Source organism: Prinia subflava, chromosome 19 (genome assembly GCF_021018805.1).
Source record: "Prinia subflava isolate CZ2003 ecotype Zambia chromosome 19, Cam_Psub_1.2, whole genome shotgun sequence".
Lineage (NCBI taxonomy): Eukaryota > Metazoa > Chordata > Aves > Passeriformes > Cisticolidae > Prinia > Prinia subflava.
This window is the reverse complement of record NC_086265.1, coordinates 3,392,600-3,409,010: the sequence shown is the minus strand read 5'-3', so window position 1 is coordinate 3,409,010 and position 16,411 is coordinate 3,392,600. Positions and strand designations below refer to the sequence as shown.

Below are 16,411 nucleotides of genomic sequence, written 5' to 3'. Positions count from 1 at the left end.
GCCCAGGCTCAGGGACACCCAGCGGGCGCTTACCCCCGGCGCATACACTCGCGGATCTCGGCCGTCCAGCAGCTGAGCTGCTGCTCATCCCCTGCCTCAAACAGGATGTCGGTGGCGTTGGTGACCTGGGGGACATCACAGAGGGACATGGGGTCTTCAGAGAAAGCGAGAGAGAGATGTGCATCCCCCACCCATGCTCCAGACCCCAGCAGGGACAGCGCATCCCCCACCCTACACCCCACATCCCCCTGTGCATCCCCTCCCTGGATGGGAAGAGGAACTGAAATTTGGCACGGGAGCTTTCGGGAGCCACGTGTGCCCCAGAGGGTGGGAAAGGCCTCAGGGGTGGCTGCAGAGCCCTTCAGCAGGTCCTACCTTGAGGACAAAGGTGTGGAGGTTATCGGGCATCTCGAGGCGTGTGCACCTCCGCACCTCCTGCACGGCGGAGCAGGCGACGAGCAGCTTCGGCTTGGAGCCCTGAGAGGGGGAACACAGAGCCTGAGCTGAGCCCCAGCTCCCCAAAACACTGCCCTGCAGCCCAAAACACTGCCCTACAGCCCAAAACACTGCCCCACACCCTAAAACACTGCCCCACACCCTAAAACACTGCCCTACAACCCAAAACACTGCCCTACACCCTAAAACACTGCCCTACACCCTAAAACACCACCCCATACCCTAAAACACAGCCCCACAGCCCAAAACACTGCCCCACACCCTAAAACACTGCCCCACAGCCCAAAACACTGCCCTACAGCCCAAAACACTGCCCCACAGCCCAAAAATACTGCCCTGCAGCCCAAAACACTGCCCCACACCTCAAAACACTGCCCTGCAGCCCAAAACACTGCCCTGCAGCCCAAAACACTGCCCTACAGCCCAAAACACTGCCCTACACCTCAAAACACTGCCCCACACCCCAAAACACTGCCCTACACCTCAAAACACTGCCCCACAGCCCAAAACACTGCCCCACAGCCCAAAACACTGCCCTGCAGCCCAAAACACTGCCCCACACCCCAAAACACTGCCCCACAGCCCAAAACACTGCCCCACACCCCAAAACACTGCCCCACACCCCAAATAACAGCCCCACACCTCAAAACACTGCCCCACACCCTAAAACACTGCCTCACACCCCACTGCTCCACCAGGTCCAGGAGCCACCCGAGGCACAGCAGCCAGCAAGGAAATTCCCAGCTCTGCAGGGAAATAACCCCACCAGCAGAAAATAGCCTGTGTGGTGAGGAAATACCCCACTGTGGCAGGGAAATACCCGCCCTGGCACTGCCCAGTCACTGCCGGGGTGCCCCAGGGGGGCTGAGTGACAGCCAGACCCATCTCAGGGGTCCCAAGGACCCTGCAGTGGAGGGGAGGAGGGAGAGGGGGGTTCCCAGCACTTTCCAGGGATGTGGCACCCATGAGGAAATCGGGGTGCGGGCGGGGAACATCCTGCTCGTGGGTGCGAGGGTCAGTGGCGTGCCAAGAGCTCCCTGGTGGGTTTGGCACCGACACAGGCACGTGACAAAATGCTGAGCAAACACTTCCACAAAGGCTAAAATATCCCTGCGGCAGCTTTCGGTTCCTCTGCTGCCCTGCTGACTGCCAGGAGGCTGCGGCACGTGGCACAGGATCCAGGGTGCCGGGGGGCAAAGGTTTTCCTGAGCACCCCTGCATGTGTGCTGGGTGATGGAGCCAACGTCCCGTGCTCAGTCCCACGGCCAGAGCCATCCCACACATCCCAGCAAAGCCCAGGCAGTGCCACCCCGTGCCAGGCACACTCACCCCCCTGTGCCAGGCGTGCTGCACCACAAAATTTTGGCTGGCTGTGATTCACACAGTGGCTTTATCATCATCATTTATGGGGTGCTGCTTCCAGTGGCCCTCTTCACTCCACAGCCACTGTTCCTGCACAGGAACAGCGTCTCTACACGCTGGGCAGTGGCACTTCACCCCACAACAGCATTTGCCAACCAAACTGTCCAAATTCTGCTCCGAGCTCGTGATTCTCACAGCAAACCCACCCCCACCGTGTCCCCAGCCACCTGTGTGACACTCAGAGTGTCCCCACCGGACACTTCCTCGGTCACACAACCATACCATCCTCGACTGTGCTGCTTTTTTTTTTAAATTATTCCATCCCCCCCTCCTTCCTCCCTCTCTCAGCCGAGAGCACTCGGTGTTCTTTGGGGCAGGAAACGCAGCGCGAGAGGGATCAGCCCTTATCAGCACCGAGAAGAAAGTTCTTAGAAGTCGCCCGTGTACGGCGTCATGCACGGGGCTGGTGACACCGCGGTGGCTCCGGCAGCCCCGGGCCCGCTGGTGACAGTGATTGCAGCTGTGCCGTGCTGCAATCACTGTCACCGGGCTGCCCGGAGGCGCCCCCGAAGGAATTCGATTTTTCTGCGGCTTTATCCCGAAGGAATTCGATTTAATTTTTTTTCCTGCCACCTTTGGAGCGTAACCATGCCCCGTGCAAAGTCCTGTGTGGGGAAGGTGACAGCATCGCTCGCTCCTGGCCGCTTTCCCGCACGGGGGTTGTGACGTCTGGCGTGACCCTGAGCGGGTTTTATCAACATCCCCACCACAGCGCTGGGGTCGGCTTCTTAGGAACCCAGGAAATTCCAGGAAAAGGGAGTTCTACCGAGCCCCCCGGGGTCTCTCGGCGTGGAGAGCGCAGCTGGAGCATGAAGGGAGAAGGAAATGATGCAGCACAGAGATACGGCGCCCGAAAAACCAGGCTGGCTTCGGAGAAGTGGCTGCCGCAGGCGCGGCGCCGCACCTGACCGCAAGATGCCCTGCTCGATGCGGCCGGTACCGGGAAAGGGAGTTCTGAGTAACCAAAAGTGCACACTCAACACACCAAGGGTTCACCCACGGGCTCCTTCTTCTCGGCAAGAGGTGCCCCAGCAGCTGCAGGGTTGGGTAATGCCCGCTGCTGCTGACTGGGTGTGCTCAGGATGCTCAGGGTGGAATGTTTAGGGCGTTACAGGTGTTGCTCCAGCTCTGTTCCAACCCCACCAGCATCAGCTTCCATATAGAGATTCACCCCACTGCTCCCAAAGGGATCCTGTGCAAATGGGGGAAGGCCCAGCATGAGGCTGAGCACCCCCCAAAGTCACTGTCACTGGGTTGTGACACCCCGTGAAGCTGCACTCCCAAGTCCCCAGAACAGAGCTGCCACCCTGCCATGGCTGTGGCATTCCCAGTCCTGGCACACAGAACTGGGCGTCCTGGGCTGTGCCGTGGGTCATTCTCCAGCTCTCAGGGCAGTGGGATTCAGCCCAGCTCCCCCAAACTGCCTCTCTCGGTGGCTGAGCCCTGCTGGGAACACGTGGCCACCTATGGAGGTGACAGTTCCACAGGATGGGGGTGGAGGAGATGCACCAGCTCTCAGCACCTACTGGAACACACTGGTATTTCTGGTTTTTGCAGGAATTTTTCCACAGTTTTAAAAGTACAAAACTTCAGCCAGGCCAGGGCTGTTCCCAGTGCCAGGGGACATGGGGTGAACTGGAAGACAGAGGAAAATGCCCCCAAAGAACAGAATTCCCTCCTGCTCCCTGCCCTGAGCATCCCATCAGAGCCCTCCCAGTGAGGACACCCCACTGCACCCCCTCTGTGTGCCCCCACATCCCCTACCCCAGACACCCCCACAGGGTGTCACAGGGAGCACTGGCACAGCCCAGGGACAGCTGGCACGGCACAGGCAGTGCCCCCAGGGCACCCACGGCCACCACACACCCAGGGAGGGCAGGGCAGCCTGGAGAAAGCGGGGTTTGCCAGAGCTGGGAGGGAGCCCGACGCCAGCTCGGCGCCGTGGCCGTGCCAGGAGCGTGAGCGAAGGTCAGGCCAAGGTCACGGCCGTGTGAGGAGTGCAGTGCTGGCATTTCCTCCTGGCACACCCCGGCACCGGCCCTGCCACAGCCCTCCCTGCACACGTGGCACCTGCCACGGGCTCCTCCAGCGGTGACGCTCCTCCAGCAGCTCTCCCAGCGCTCCTTCCTCTGCCTGAGGTGGGGAAATCACTGCCTTGGCACAGCAGGTCCCTTACAAATCTCCAAATTTGGGATTTATAGAGTTTTTCACAGCAAAGCTCCTCCCAGCTCGCACACCTGTGCCAGGAACGCTCTCCCCATGGTGCTGTGAGCTGCTGCCACGAGGAGCACGTCCTGTCTGGATGCGCAGGGGACACTGAGGGTGCTGGGGGAGCCTTTTCCACTCAGGTGAGGTGGAAGGTGGCTCTCCAAGGATGACAGTGGTGGCACAGCGACGATGGCAGTGGCATGATGATTACATGATGGTGATGATGGCAGTGGCTTGGTGACAATGGCAGCAGTGCAGTGATGAGTGTGGTGGTCTGGCAGTGGTGGCACAGCGATGACAACAGAGGTGGCATGGCAATGACAGCAGTCATGGTGGCAGTGGCACAGTGATGGTGGCATGGTGATGATGGCAATGTCACAATGATAATGGCAGTGGCACAGTGATGATGATGGCACGGTGATGAAGGTGGTGGCACGGTGATCGTGGCATTGTCACAGTGATGATGGCAGTGGCACAATGATGACGACAGTGTCACAGTGATGATGGCATTGTCCCAGTGATGACGGCATTGTCACAGTGATGATGGCAGTGGCATGGTGATGATAACAAGTGGCACAGTGATGATAACAGTGGCATGACGATGATGGTGGCACGGTGATGATGGCATTGTCACAGTGATGGTGGCATTGTCCCAGTGGTGATGGCAGTGGCACACTGATGATGGCAGTGGCACGGTGATGGTGGCATTGTCCCAGTGGTGATGGCATTGTCACAGTGATGATGGCAGTGGCTGGGCCACCAGGCCAGGCTTGTGCAGAGCAAATCCTTCGAGAGCACCAGAAGCTGCCCCCGGCCCCTCCACGCTCGGGGTTTTCCCCACGCCGGCTCTCACTTCCACTCTGAGTCACCCACGGGAGGTGGGGAAGCGCCTGAGCCCTTGTGCAAGGTCCCCAACAGATACAGGCGAGATTTGTCACTTCTTGTAAATCACAGATCTCTGTGTCCCTTACGCAAGGGACAAACCTCAGCCGGAGCTGCAGTGCCAGGCCTGGCTCAGCCTGGCTGTGCTGGATGGACACAAAACCATATCCTGTGCCTGCAGCCCTGGGGGAGGTTGTGAAGTTTCCCAGGAGCATGGAGACAGAAAGCTCTTTTCCAGGGAATGCCGGGTGAACTGGGTGGGAAACATCCCCCGGTGCCAGGGCAGGGGGAGGCAGCAGGGCCCTGTGGGGCTGTGAGGGATCCAAGGGTCCTGCTGAAGAGTGCCACCATCTGCTGGAGCAGCCACCATCCTCAGGAGTTTGCACCAGGGGTAATCCCAACCTTCATCCTCAGGGAATTTGTGTGGCAGGAAATCCTGGTGGTTTCCCTTGGGAGTTTGACCACAATTAAACCCAACGCTCATCCTTGAGGACTTCTGCACCACAGATAATCCCAAAATGCATCCTCAGGGTCTGCACCACAGATAATCCTGGTGTTCATCCTCAGAGTCTGCATCACAACCACTCCAGTTCCTCATCCTCAGGGATCTGCACCACAGCTAATCCCAGTGTTCATCCTCAGGGATCTGCCCCACGGCTAATTCTGGTGTTCACCCTCAAGGATCTGCAGTGTGACTAATGCCTGTGTCCTCCAGCAGCTAATCCCAGTACTCTGGGGAGTTTACAGCACAGTTAATCCCGGTGCTCCTCCTCGGGTGTTTGCACCGTGGCTCATCCCAAGGGGAGAGGTCCACCCTGGGTAGCCCCTGCTGATGCTGGGTTTTGGGACAGGGGCTGGAATCCCCCTGACTTGGACCTTCCGTGCCTGCTGCAGGGACCTCTAGCCCAGCTCAGCTCAGCTCAGCTCAGCTCAGCTCAGCTCAGCTCAGCTCAGCTCCCCCTGGCCCCAGGGTGACACATTCCCAAAACATTCCTGCCTCTCTGCAGATGGAGACCGCTCTTTTAGAAACCCCCTGACAGCAGCGAGCACCATCCTGGGCTCTTCTGGGGAACTGGAGCTCAGAGGTTCCCCGGCTGTCACACAGGAACACGGGGGGTGATTCCCGCTGCTGTGCGAGCTCAGCATCCCCACCCCTGCTCATCACCTCCCCAAAAAAACCAAAACCATCTCTGCCCACCCCAAAGCTACTCCAGCACCCTCATCCCGACCCCAGAGGCACAGAGGAGTTTCCAGGATGCTGTATCTCCCTGCGGGCTGTGGTGGGGGACAGAGCTGTCCCCGAGGGGACCGTGCCCGGCGGGGACAAGGGGCCCCGTTGTGCCGGCCTGAAGCGCTGGCTCGGGGGCGGCCGGGCACAAAGATCCCTCTGTTCCTGCTGGGGCGGTGCCGAGCGCCGGCGAACGGCCACGGCAGAGAGCACAGCCCCGACCCACCGAGCCCCCATTCCCCACTGGGTTAATCCGGGGTGGGATTTGGGGGGTCCAGGCAGGAATCCCCACCCATCCCTGGGGCTGGTGGCTCCTCTTTGTGCGTTGATAAACCTCCCTGCTCTGCACAAACGAGCCAACATCCCCAAACCGCTGCAAAGCCCCTCAAGACCCTGCAAAGTCCCCAAAACCCCTCCAAAGCCCCCCAAAACCCAGCGAGCCCCGTGGCTCACAGCAGGGCTGAGGGAGCTGGGGGCTATTAACAGGATCTATAAACAGTTGGCATTCGCCAGCCCCTTGATTTTCTTTTTTTTCTTTTTTTTCAAATTTATTTTATGCCAAATTCGGTTCCAGCGTGGGCTGCTTTAATAATTTCCTGGAATAAACAACGAGCATGGAAAGTAAACAAGGTGTCTGCGTGCAAGTGGGAGCTGCTGCAGCCAGGACTGAGCCACCCCAAACCTCAGCCCCAGAGGGATGGGGGCACTCAGCACCCACCCTGGGATATCCTGGGATTTTCTATCACCATCCCAAGGTTTTGCATCACCCAGGATGATGGAAAAGCTTCAAAAGCCCATGTGGGAGCATTCCATCCTACTGGATGGGTATTTTTTCCCTTCTGCCCCTTGCCATGAGCTGGAGGAAGTGAGTTTGCCCAAAATGCTCATTTTTAACACAATCCCGAGATGATATTGAACATCACAGTGCCCAGCACAGACCCTGGGTTGGGACCTGCCTGGTGGGAAGGAGCAGGGTCCACCCCAGCTGAGCCCCCACCACGGCTGGGATGAATCCTTGAATCCTTCCAGACCCCGCGCTGCCTGCGCAGGCTCTCATAAATATTTACCTTTGAGAGAAGCAGCTCTCAGCCTCGAAACAACCACATCCTGGGCCGTGAAAAGAGAGAGGAAAAAAAAAAAAACCAGAAAAAAAAAAAAAGAAGAAGAAAAAGGGGGAAAAAGAGAGACAGCCACCCAAAAAAACCCTGCCATACATCGGCTGTGGAGACCCAGCACCCAGCAGCACCCACAGCTCTTCGTTCCCTGAGAGCTTTCCCAGTCCTTTTTCCTGTGGTTTGCTCAATATCTCCATTTTTTGCCCACTTCTCAGCTGGCACGTGGTGCCTTCCACCCCGAGCAGCTCTGCAGCATCCCTGTGAGTGACACTGAGGGTGGGCACAGGAGCAGGACAACACCCCCGGGAAGGGCGGATTTTAAAGGATGGGGTTAAAAGGACGGAATTCTTCCAAGCCCAAAAACCCCAGACATCAATGAAGCAGAGGTTGGGGTCCATCCTGCCCTTCCCCTCACACCCAGGCCCCCAGCAAGCCCCATCCCAGCAACAGTTTCCAAAATAAGAAACTCCGCTCTTCAGCAATTAACGCCGGGGCTGTGGTTACACTGCTAAAAGTGTTTTTTCCGTGCATGACCAAGGATGGAAAAAGTTGTGGTTAATAAATGACAAATAACCTTTGTCTCCTCACCCTCCCACCCCCCTCGGTACCCAAAAACAGAGCCGGGGTGGCGGGGGGGGGAGGGGGAAGAGAGCAAAAGTCACCACCAAAATCTCACAAAGCCCTGAGGCCGCCCAGCCCCGGTGCCTTCGAAGAACAGAGAGAGCACCGGCCCTGCCCCGGGGAGAGGGTGCCCGAGGGGTTTGGGGCAGCTCTGGGGGAGGTTTTGCCTCTCCCAAGGGATTTGCAGGACACCCAAACCCCTCTGGCTCGTCGTGACAGCAGTTTTTCCCAGCTCCTGGCTGTGTGGTCCGTGGGGTTGCCAGGAGAGGGATGTGATCCCCGAGGATCAGGATCACAGAATCACAGAATAATTTGGGTTGGAAGGGACCTTCAAAGGCCACGCAGTCCAACCCTTCTGCAACAAGCACGGACACCAACCAGATCAGGATGCAGCCCCTGGGAATGCCAAAAAAGGGATGCAGTCCCTGGGAATGCCAGGAGAGGGATGCTGGGAGCAGGATGTTTGGAGAGGGATCATAGAAGCACAGAATAGTTTGGGTTGGAAAGGATCTTGAAAAGTCAACGAGTCCAACCCTCTGAAGTGAGCAGGGACATCTTCAGCTGCATCAGGACAGGATGCAGCCCCTGGAGATGCCAAGAGAGGGACGCAGCCCCTGGGAATGCCAGGAGAAGAATGCCATGAGTGGGATGCAGCTCCTGGAGATGCCAGGAAAAGGATACCAAGAGAAGGATGAGGACTCCAGGAATGCCAGGAAAAGGATGCCAGGAAAGGGATGTGGTCCCTGGGGATCCAGACTGACACAAACATCCCTGGACCAGGGATGGGATGATGGGACACTGAGGTGCTTCCCATCACTGGCAAAACTCTTCTCAAGGTGTTCCACAGAGGAAAACTCCCCCTCCACCACTGCCCTTCCTTGGCTGAGGCACTCAGGCCACGTTTGAGCAGCACCAGGAGGAGCAGGGAGAGGGAATGGTGACCAAAACGCTGGAATGTGCCCCATCCCCTGCCTGACCAGCTGCCACTCACAGCCCCAAGCACCAAAAATCGGGGACAGGAACCTGCTGGTTCAGGAGGTGGCAGTTCTCAGAAACCAGGTTCAGGTGAAAGGGGTAAAAAAAGAAAAGGAAAAAAAAAAAAAAGAAGAAAAAAAGAGAGAGAAAAAAAAAAAAAAGGAAGTCAAATCAGCCTCACAGTGAGCAGAGATAAAAACCTGCTCCTGCCGTGGCTTCAGCAAAGATGTTTGAGCCGTGGCAGAGGCTCCAAGGCTTTCTCCGGAAGGAGTCCTCCTGGCTAGTCCCGGCGTGCCATCAATTTATGGGATGCACTGGATTTCATTAAAACACTATAAAGAAAGCAGCACAAATGCAAATCCCATTTCCCTTCCCCTTCCTGTAAAAACATCTGGTCGACAGAAACGGCTCGGGACATTTCCGCTGCGAATCACGGCTTTCACCGAGCTTGGGATTTGGCCATACAAGAGATATTTGGGACTGGGGCTCAGCTGAGGAACGGGGCAGCCCCAAAGCTGAAAAACCTGGGTTTAAATTTATGAAGAGAGACCTGGAGAGACCTCAGAGGAACCCAGTCCTAAAGGTTATATGGGATTGAACAGTGTGGGAGAGGAGAAAGCCCTGAATGCCTCTGAGGAAATCCAGGAGGGCTGGTGAGCATTGCTCTCATAACAGGAATCAGAGAATATCAGATGTCAGAGAATCCACCTGGGCTGCAATTCCAGGACCATGGCCAGGTTTTCCTGTGACACATATAGATATATATATATATAGCCATATATACAAGCACTATAGGTATCCCAATATCCCTCTGTTCCAGCTCTTCTTCCACACAGCATCATCACCTCACTCTGGCCTCCTCACACCCCAGCGCCCTCTGGAATGTCCCCAGGGTGGGATTGTCCCCCCAACCCTGTGCCCTGCACCAGGCAGTGACCCTCTCCCAGGAGAGCTCCAGATCCCACCCCTCCTTTGCAACATCATTTTTCCAGTGCTCGAGGGAGGAGGGAGCGATGCCAAACCCGAGCCAGCTGTGGCTGTGAGCACGGGAGGGGGAGCTGCTCCCTCTCCCCAAATCCTCATCTCCTGCACGTGCCTGGGGCAGGGGTGCCCACTCCAGGCAGCGCCGTGGGTGTTGCTGGGTTCTCCAGCACAGCCCCCTGACCCCTTCACCCAGCACAGCCACCCAAGCACTAAATGGGATCAGGGCTCTTCAAAGCCCCCACTCCCTTTGATGCCGGGCACGTTATGGGATTAAGCTCAGAGGATCCATTGCAGCACCAGGAGAAAGGGGGGAATATTGGATAAAAGCTGCCACAAGCAGCAGGACCCCCCTCCTTTCTCCACACACCTGCCTTTTCCAAGGCCATTCCAAGGGGATGGGTATTTGGGGGCTTGGCTTGATGCTGTAAAGCCCTGAGGCTGAGATGGAATTTCAATTGCATCCTATTATTTACAGGGTGGAGAGGGGGAGGGGGAGGAAGGGGGAAGGCAGAAGGGGAAGGGGGAAGAAAGAGGAGGAAGAGGGAAGGAAGAGGTGGAAGAGGGAAGGGTCCTTCCAAGGAGACCCTGAGTGTGACCAACCTCACAGTCCAGAGATCAGCTGGGGTTGAAAAATCCCAAGAACTGCTTTTACAGTTTCTTACTTAAAACCATCGATTTTCTCTGGTGATCAACAGCATCCTCAAATCAGGACCAGACCCGTGAGATGGGGAAAAGGCAGTGGCAAAAAAGACAGGAGGATGGAGGGGAGGGGGCTCCTCACAGCCATTCCTGGGGGGGTTGTCGGGTGTTATTTAGTTATTTTAAGGGAAAACAATCCCCCATCAAACTGTTCTGTTCTCACTGCTCCGTGGTTTGCCCCCGTGCTGGGTTTGGGCAGTGGGAGCCACCAGCACCGCGGGGGATTTTCCACCGCCCCCGGAATTCAACCGCAGCCGCTGGGAAAGGGTCTGGATTGATGGCGCTGTAAAGGAGACAGGAGCTGGCCCTGGCCCAGAGAATTGGAAAGGAAGGAGCCGCCCTGAGAATATTTGCACAGGAAGCAATTTAATCCAGAGGCTTGCAAAATCCAGCGAGGAACATCCCCCACTTCCGCAGGCCTGGCTGAGAAACCCCCAGCCCGGGGCTCCGGGGACCGCGGGGTCTCGGGGCTCGTGGTGATGTGGAGCACCAGGAAATCTCCATCCCATGGAGACTGCAAGGAATAATGCTCAGAGCACTTGGGGAACTCAGTCAGAGTCTTGTTTGGAGTGTCTCCCACCCCTGGGTCAAAGCTGGGCAGGGAATGTGGGGAGAGGAAGAATGTGCTGGGCTTGCTTCCCAAGGGGGAGGGAAACAAATAAAGAAAAAAAGGGAGGAAAGGAAAAAAAAAGGGGGGGATAGGGAGAAAAAGATGGGGGCAATAAAAAAAAGGGGAGGGGGGAATTGAAAAAAGAAAAGGGGAAGTGAAAAAAGAAAAAGGAGGAAGAAAAAAGAAAAAGGGGGAAGAAAAAAGGATAAAAAAAAAAGAAAAGGGATTTAAAAAAAAAGAAAATGGGGGGAAGGGGAAAAAGGCAGTGCTATCCAGCTGCTGGAGCTCGCTCCAAGTGCCCCCAGAGCGCCTCTGACCTCCCTGTGCCCTGGGATGGGGACACACACTCCCACGGGGACAAACAACTGCAACCCTTGACATGACGGAGCAAAAGCAGCTTTTACTTTCAGATGTTACAATTTTGATGTTGTTTCTTTTTTCAAATATTTAATATTAGAGCAGTTTGACGGAAATAACAGGAATTCAGCCAGCTGCTCCCTGACCCTGCTGCCCTGAAGGCAGGGACAAGGCTCCAGCTCTACCGGAGGTTTCTTCCTTCCAAAGCACAAGCTTGTCATCAAAGTTAAACGAGAACAAAAAAAAAAAAAAAAAGAAAATTCATCCCATCACGCCTGTGTAAGTCCTGCCATGTGGAGAAACCTTCTTCTTGCAGATTAAACACCTCAGCTCCCCCCACATCACTCCCCACTCCTCACATCCTGCATCGTCTCTGCTCCAGCCACGTCCCAGCACCACGGAGCCCCTGCAGCAGCTGAGAGCTGAATTTCCAGTCACAAAACTCCTCACAAAAAGTAAAACTGTGGCTCCCACTGGGAGCTGAGAAAGGCACAGAGCCTAATCCCTGTTTTCCCTTTCCTCTCCCAGCTTGCCCAGGCGAGCAGATGCTCAGGGTGCTAAAGCCACAGCACAGGGGACAGGGTGAGTTTGGGGCTGATCAGACTGGGTTGCCTCTCATCTTGGTGGAACGGGTCTGTGAGGCTGGGATGAGCGGGATGGAGGCCACCAGCCTCTATCCTCAGCTCAGAAGGCAGGAGCTCTGCTTCCAGCTGGGAAAACCCAGTTCTGGAGGCCCAGCAGGCAGAAATGCAATGACATATTGACCAACTGCAACAATCAGCACACCTTGGTCTCAGCACCTCTCACTCCCAATCACGACCCTGCAGGGGTGGCTTTGTCTCCTTCTTAGAGGTATTAAACAAACAAGGCCCAGCCTCATGTGGCTGCAGAGCAGTGGCAAAGCAAACCCATCCAAAACAGTGAGTAACCCTCGTGGTGCTGCATGAACCGTGGCCCTGCTCCTCCCTGAGGGATGCTCTGGCACTCAGGCATCCTCCCCAGCTCAGAGACCCGCAGCGTCACCACCTGGAACAGGCAAGAGGCGGCAGCTCCTTACCTTGGGCGGGTCGAAGAGCTCCAGCACAAATTCCTCGGCGTCGGGCGGCCCCGCTCGCCGCAGCACCAGGCGGCAGCGCTGCCAGCGCGTCCCGCTGTCCAGGGAGCTCTCATCCAGCAGCCCGTACTTGAGGAGCCCCTCCTTGCGCACCTCGGGGGGCTGCTCCCGCGACAGCCCCCAGGGCAGGATGCGCTTCCCCAGTCCCGGCCTGAGAGCCGCCTCGGCCGCCTCCCCGTCGCCATCCCCGGGGAGCGCATCCGAGGAGCGGCGTCGGAAGAGGCTGCGCCAGCTCCTGCGCAGCTGGCTGAGTGAGAAGGGCCTCCGCGCCGGCCCCGCCAGCTCCTCCGAGCTCCACGACTTGCGCAGCCCCGAGGGAGCAGCCTCGGGGGCTCGGACGGGCTGCTCGGGCCGGGCACCGGGCTCCGCCTCGGCTTTGGCGGCCACCGTGCCCAGGGAAGCGTCGGTGTGCCGCCGGTGCGTGTCCCGGTAATCCCGCGCCGGGCCGGCGGGCAGGATGCGGAGCTGGCTCATGGCGATGCCCTCCTTCACCTCGTGGCAGAAGTACTGCTGGAAGAGGTCGGTGAACTGCACCGAGAAGTTCTCGGCGGCCACGAGGTCATGGTGCGGGTGCTCGGTGGCGAAGCGCAGGTAGTGCCGCGCCAGCTCCTTGGCGGTGCTGATGGCGTGCAGCTCGCAGAACTCATGCCAGCCCCGGGGATGCGCTGGCGTGCCGGCCGGCAGCGAGTGCCCATTCATTGCCGAGGCTCCAGCGAGGCAGGTGCACTGCAAGACAGAGCACACGGGTGGTGAGGGCGGCCCCAATGTCCCCGTGTGTCCCCCACCCCGGCAAACCCTGCCTGGAGCACCCGTGCCCCACTCAGAACATCCACAGAGCCTGGGGAACGCTGTGGTCAGCAGGGTCCCACTCCAAGCTGCCTCATTCCCACAGATACATCAGGCACAACCAGGGGACAGCTGCTTCCCAGCGAGCAGCACGGCCGTGTGACCAACCCCCGTGGCCACCAGCAGCTGCCAGCAGTGGCCACGCAGGACCCCGAGCCCCCAGCCCCGCCGCGGCTCCTTGCACGCCCATCCCCACCTGGCAGGGCCGTGCCTCGGTTTCCCCACCTGCGCGGTGGGGAGCGGGCAGGTCCTGGCACGGGCCGTCTGCGCGGCTTCCTGCCAGCACAGCTGCCGGCAGCTGCCCGCCGCCCGCGGGGACGCCCGGCCCGGCCACATCCGCTCGGCTCCTGCCAAGGCTCCGCAGCGCCGATGGGTTTCCCCCCAGGGACCGATTTCAACGGAGCCGATAAAACTGGAACGGGGGCGGGAGGGGAGGAAACAACATGAAAAGTTGCAGAAATCCAGGGATGGAGCCGCTTCGCTGCCAGATCCTCCCGGCCCCAGCGGCCTGGGGAGAGGCGGCCACGCCGCCGGCGCTGCCCGGGGTGAGCGCGCGTTCCTGCGGGGATGCTCTGCTGCCTGCGGGGTCGGGCAGCTGCCGGGCTCTGGCAAACCACGCCGTATCTCTGCCCCCGGCAGATTTGGCTGCGAGGCCAATCTGGCGGCACCGCGGCTGGCTTGCAGCCGGCCCGACGTGCCCGGCTGAGCCGGCAGTGGCGCTCCCCAGGGCCGGCCCCGCTGCTCCCCAGCGAACCTCGTGCTCTCCCGGGGCACTTATCGGGGCCGTGCACTCCGCTCAGGAAGGAAACATCGGCCAACCCACCCGGATCCTGCCGTGCCGGCACCGCCGCCTCCCTGAAACTCCAGCTGCAGCACCCCGGCTGCTGGGAGGGGAGGAAAAGCAGATTGCACTCCTCAGGGGGAGGAAAAATTTAAAAAAAACCCAACAAACAAAAAAACACAATCAAAAACCCTGAGAGGCCAGGAGAAGAGAGCGGGCGATGAGGAAGGTGCGGGCCCAGGGACCGTGTTTGCAGCCGGGGCGATGATAACGCCGGGAACCGGGGCTCTATCTCTGCCCACCCGCTGCCCTGCCGAGCACGTCCCGCCAAGGCTGCAGGCGAGGGGAGATGTTATCTGCCCCCCGCCAGCTTCGCCGGGCCCGGCTTCTCAGAAGAGCCGCCCAAAACTCGGGGCCGTGCGACGTCCCGGCAGTGCAGGGCACGCACCCGCCGCAGCCCGGCCGAATCCCCCGGCGGGGCCCCGTCTATCAGCGCCGCCAGCCTGCCCGTGACTCAGCAGCCTCCGCCGCGCTCCCGCTTCCTCCCAGTACCCGGGAATCGCCGCCGCACCACCCACGGCGCCGGCACGCTCGGCGCGATGCTCCCCCAAAATGCGGAGGGAAGCGAGGCGCTGCTGAGAATGGCTCCTCGGGCAGGTGGGAAACTCCCAGCGCAGGGAATTCGCCTTTCCGAGATTCCAGGCTCACTCCGCGCCAGCTTCGGGAGAGGTTTGGGGCACGGGAAAAGCGGGGCTTCGTCTGTGCCACGCGGTGGGAAGCAGCCGAAGGCCGTCTCCAGTAGCAACGTGCTTTTCCAACCCGACGATGGGAAATACTCCCCAGCGCTTCCTCCTCCCAGCGCTGGCACAGCGCCGAGCTCACGGCTCCTGCCTGGCACGCTTCCCACATGGAGAGAGATGTCCTGGATGAATCCATGCCGGAGTTACCACGGCAGCCTCCCGCTCCTCTGCTCAGCCCCAGGCTTCAGGAACATCCACAGGGATGTGAGTTCTCCCTGCTCCAGCCCGACGTGCTCCACAAAGCTGGAATCCAGCAGCCGGTGGCTTTAAGGCAGAATTTACATTTTATTCCTCGTGTGTTGCCGTGAGGAGCTCCTGGCCATCCTGGAGGTCAGACGAAATACTTCTGGTGGCTTTAATCTGCTCTGAATGGAGAATCCAGCCCATCCTTGGAGACATCATGGACTAGTTAGGATGAGGGGCTTCTATCTCTGCTGGCTGCTGGAAGAGCTGTACCTCACCAAGCCCCACCTCGGGGCTCTTTGTGGGTGCTGAGGTTGTTTTGGGGTGCTGAGGTTGTTTTGGGGTGCCAGGCCAGGAACTCGAGGAAGAGCAAGACGGGACAGACCGGCCCTGATGGCTTTGATGCGAGCTGGGACAGCGAGCTGGGGCTTGTGCAGGATCCAGCCCTGCAGCCCAGCCACCCCCGGGAGCTTCCCTTAAACTCTTGCCCAACCTGAGCGTTGCTGCTGCGGCGGTGCCGCCGCCGACCAGGACGGGAATCCACGCCTGGACCCAGCAATGGGTTATTTGTCCCAGTAAATGCATTTGTTGTTTAATTGCAGCCACAGGAGCCGGCAGCACCAAGCAGTGCCAGGGCAGTGCTGGGAGCCAGGGCTGCAATCCTGCCACCCGCTCCCGCAGGATGAGCATTCAGAGCCAGCTGGCCTCGCCACGGAGGAGCTGCAGGATCCAGCTCGCCGCCTTCCCACCATCACAGCTATCCAGGGGTCACCTCCAGCAGCCAGAACCACAAATCTGGCCTCGAGGGGAAGTGTGAGGGAGCAGAGCCCGCGTGGCCGTGCCCGGTGCCCTGTGCCCAGCCCTGCTCACACGGGGAGCTGTGCATGTGCAGCAGCACCACCCGAAAATGAAACCGGCCCCAGTTCCACGCCAGCGACACGAATAGGAAATGTGATTGATGCACCGGCTCTCCCAGAAATAACTGTTCCCAACCGGAGGAGAAGTGTCCGGAGGCATTTGCAGCTCCCTTTATAAGCAGGGGACTGTTCAAAACTCATCTCAAGGACTATTTTCAGGAGAGGGCGAAGCGAGGGGCTGGGAGACGCCCTGGCCAGCCCCGCAGCTCCCCG

General features: G+C 58.8%; 1 protein-coding gene across 5 annotated transcripts in view; it reads right to left on the bottom strand.

Moving 5' to 3' along the window:
- SH2B3 (SH2B adaptor protein 3) overlaps nt 1-16,411 on the bottom strand; it is a 29,106-nt gene that overhangs the window by 7,534 nt on the left and 5,161 nt on the right. For 2 of the 5 annotated variants that reach the window (XM_063416098.1, XM_063416097.1), the window contains exons 2-4: nt 12,615-13,397; nt 376-477; nt 34-125 (exon numbers count right to left, since the gene is read on the bottom strand). In XM_063416098.1, the coding sequence (XP_063272168.1) occupies nt 34-125; nt 376-477; nt 12,615-13,370 (950 nt within the window). In that variant the 5' untranslated portion in view covers nt 13,371-13,397. Of the gene's footprint in view, nt 1-33; nt 126-375; nt 478-12,614; nt 13,398-13,713; nt 14,704-16,411 lie in introns of those variants that run through there. The other 3 variants (XM_063416095.1, XM_063416096.1, XM_063416099.1) reach the window with 3 other exon arrangements.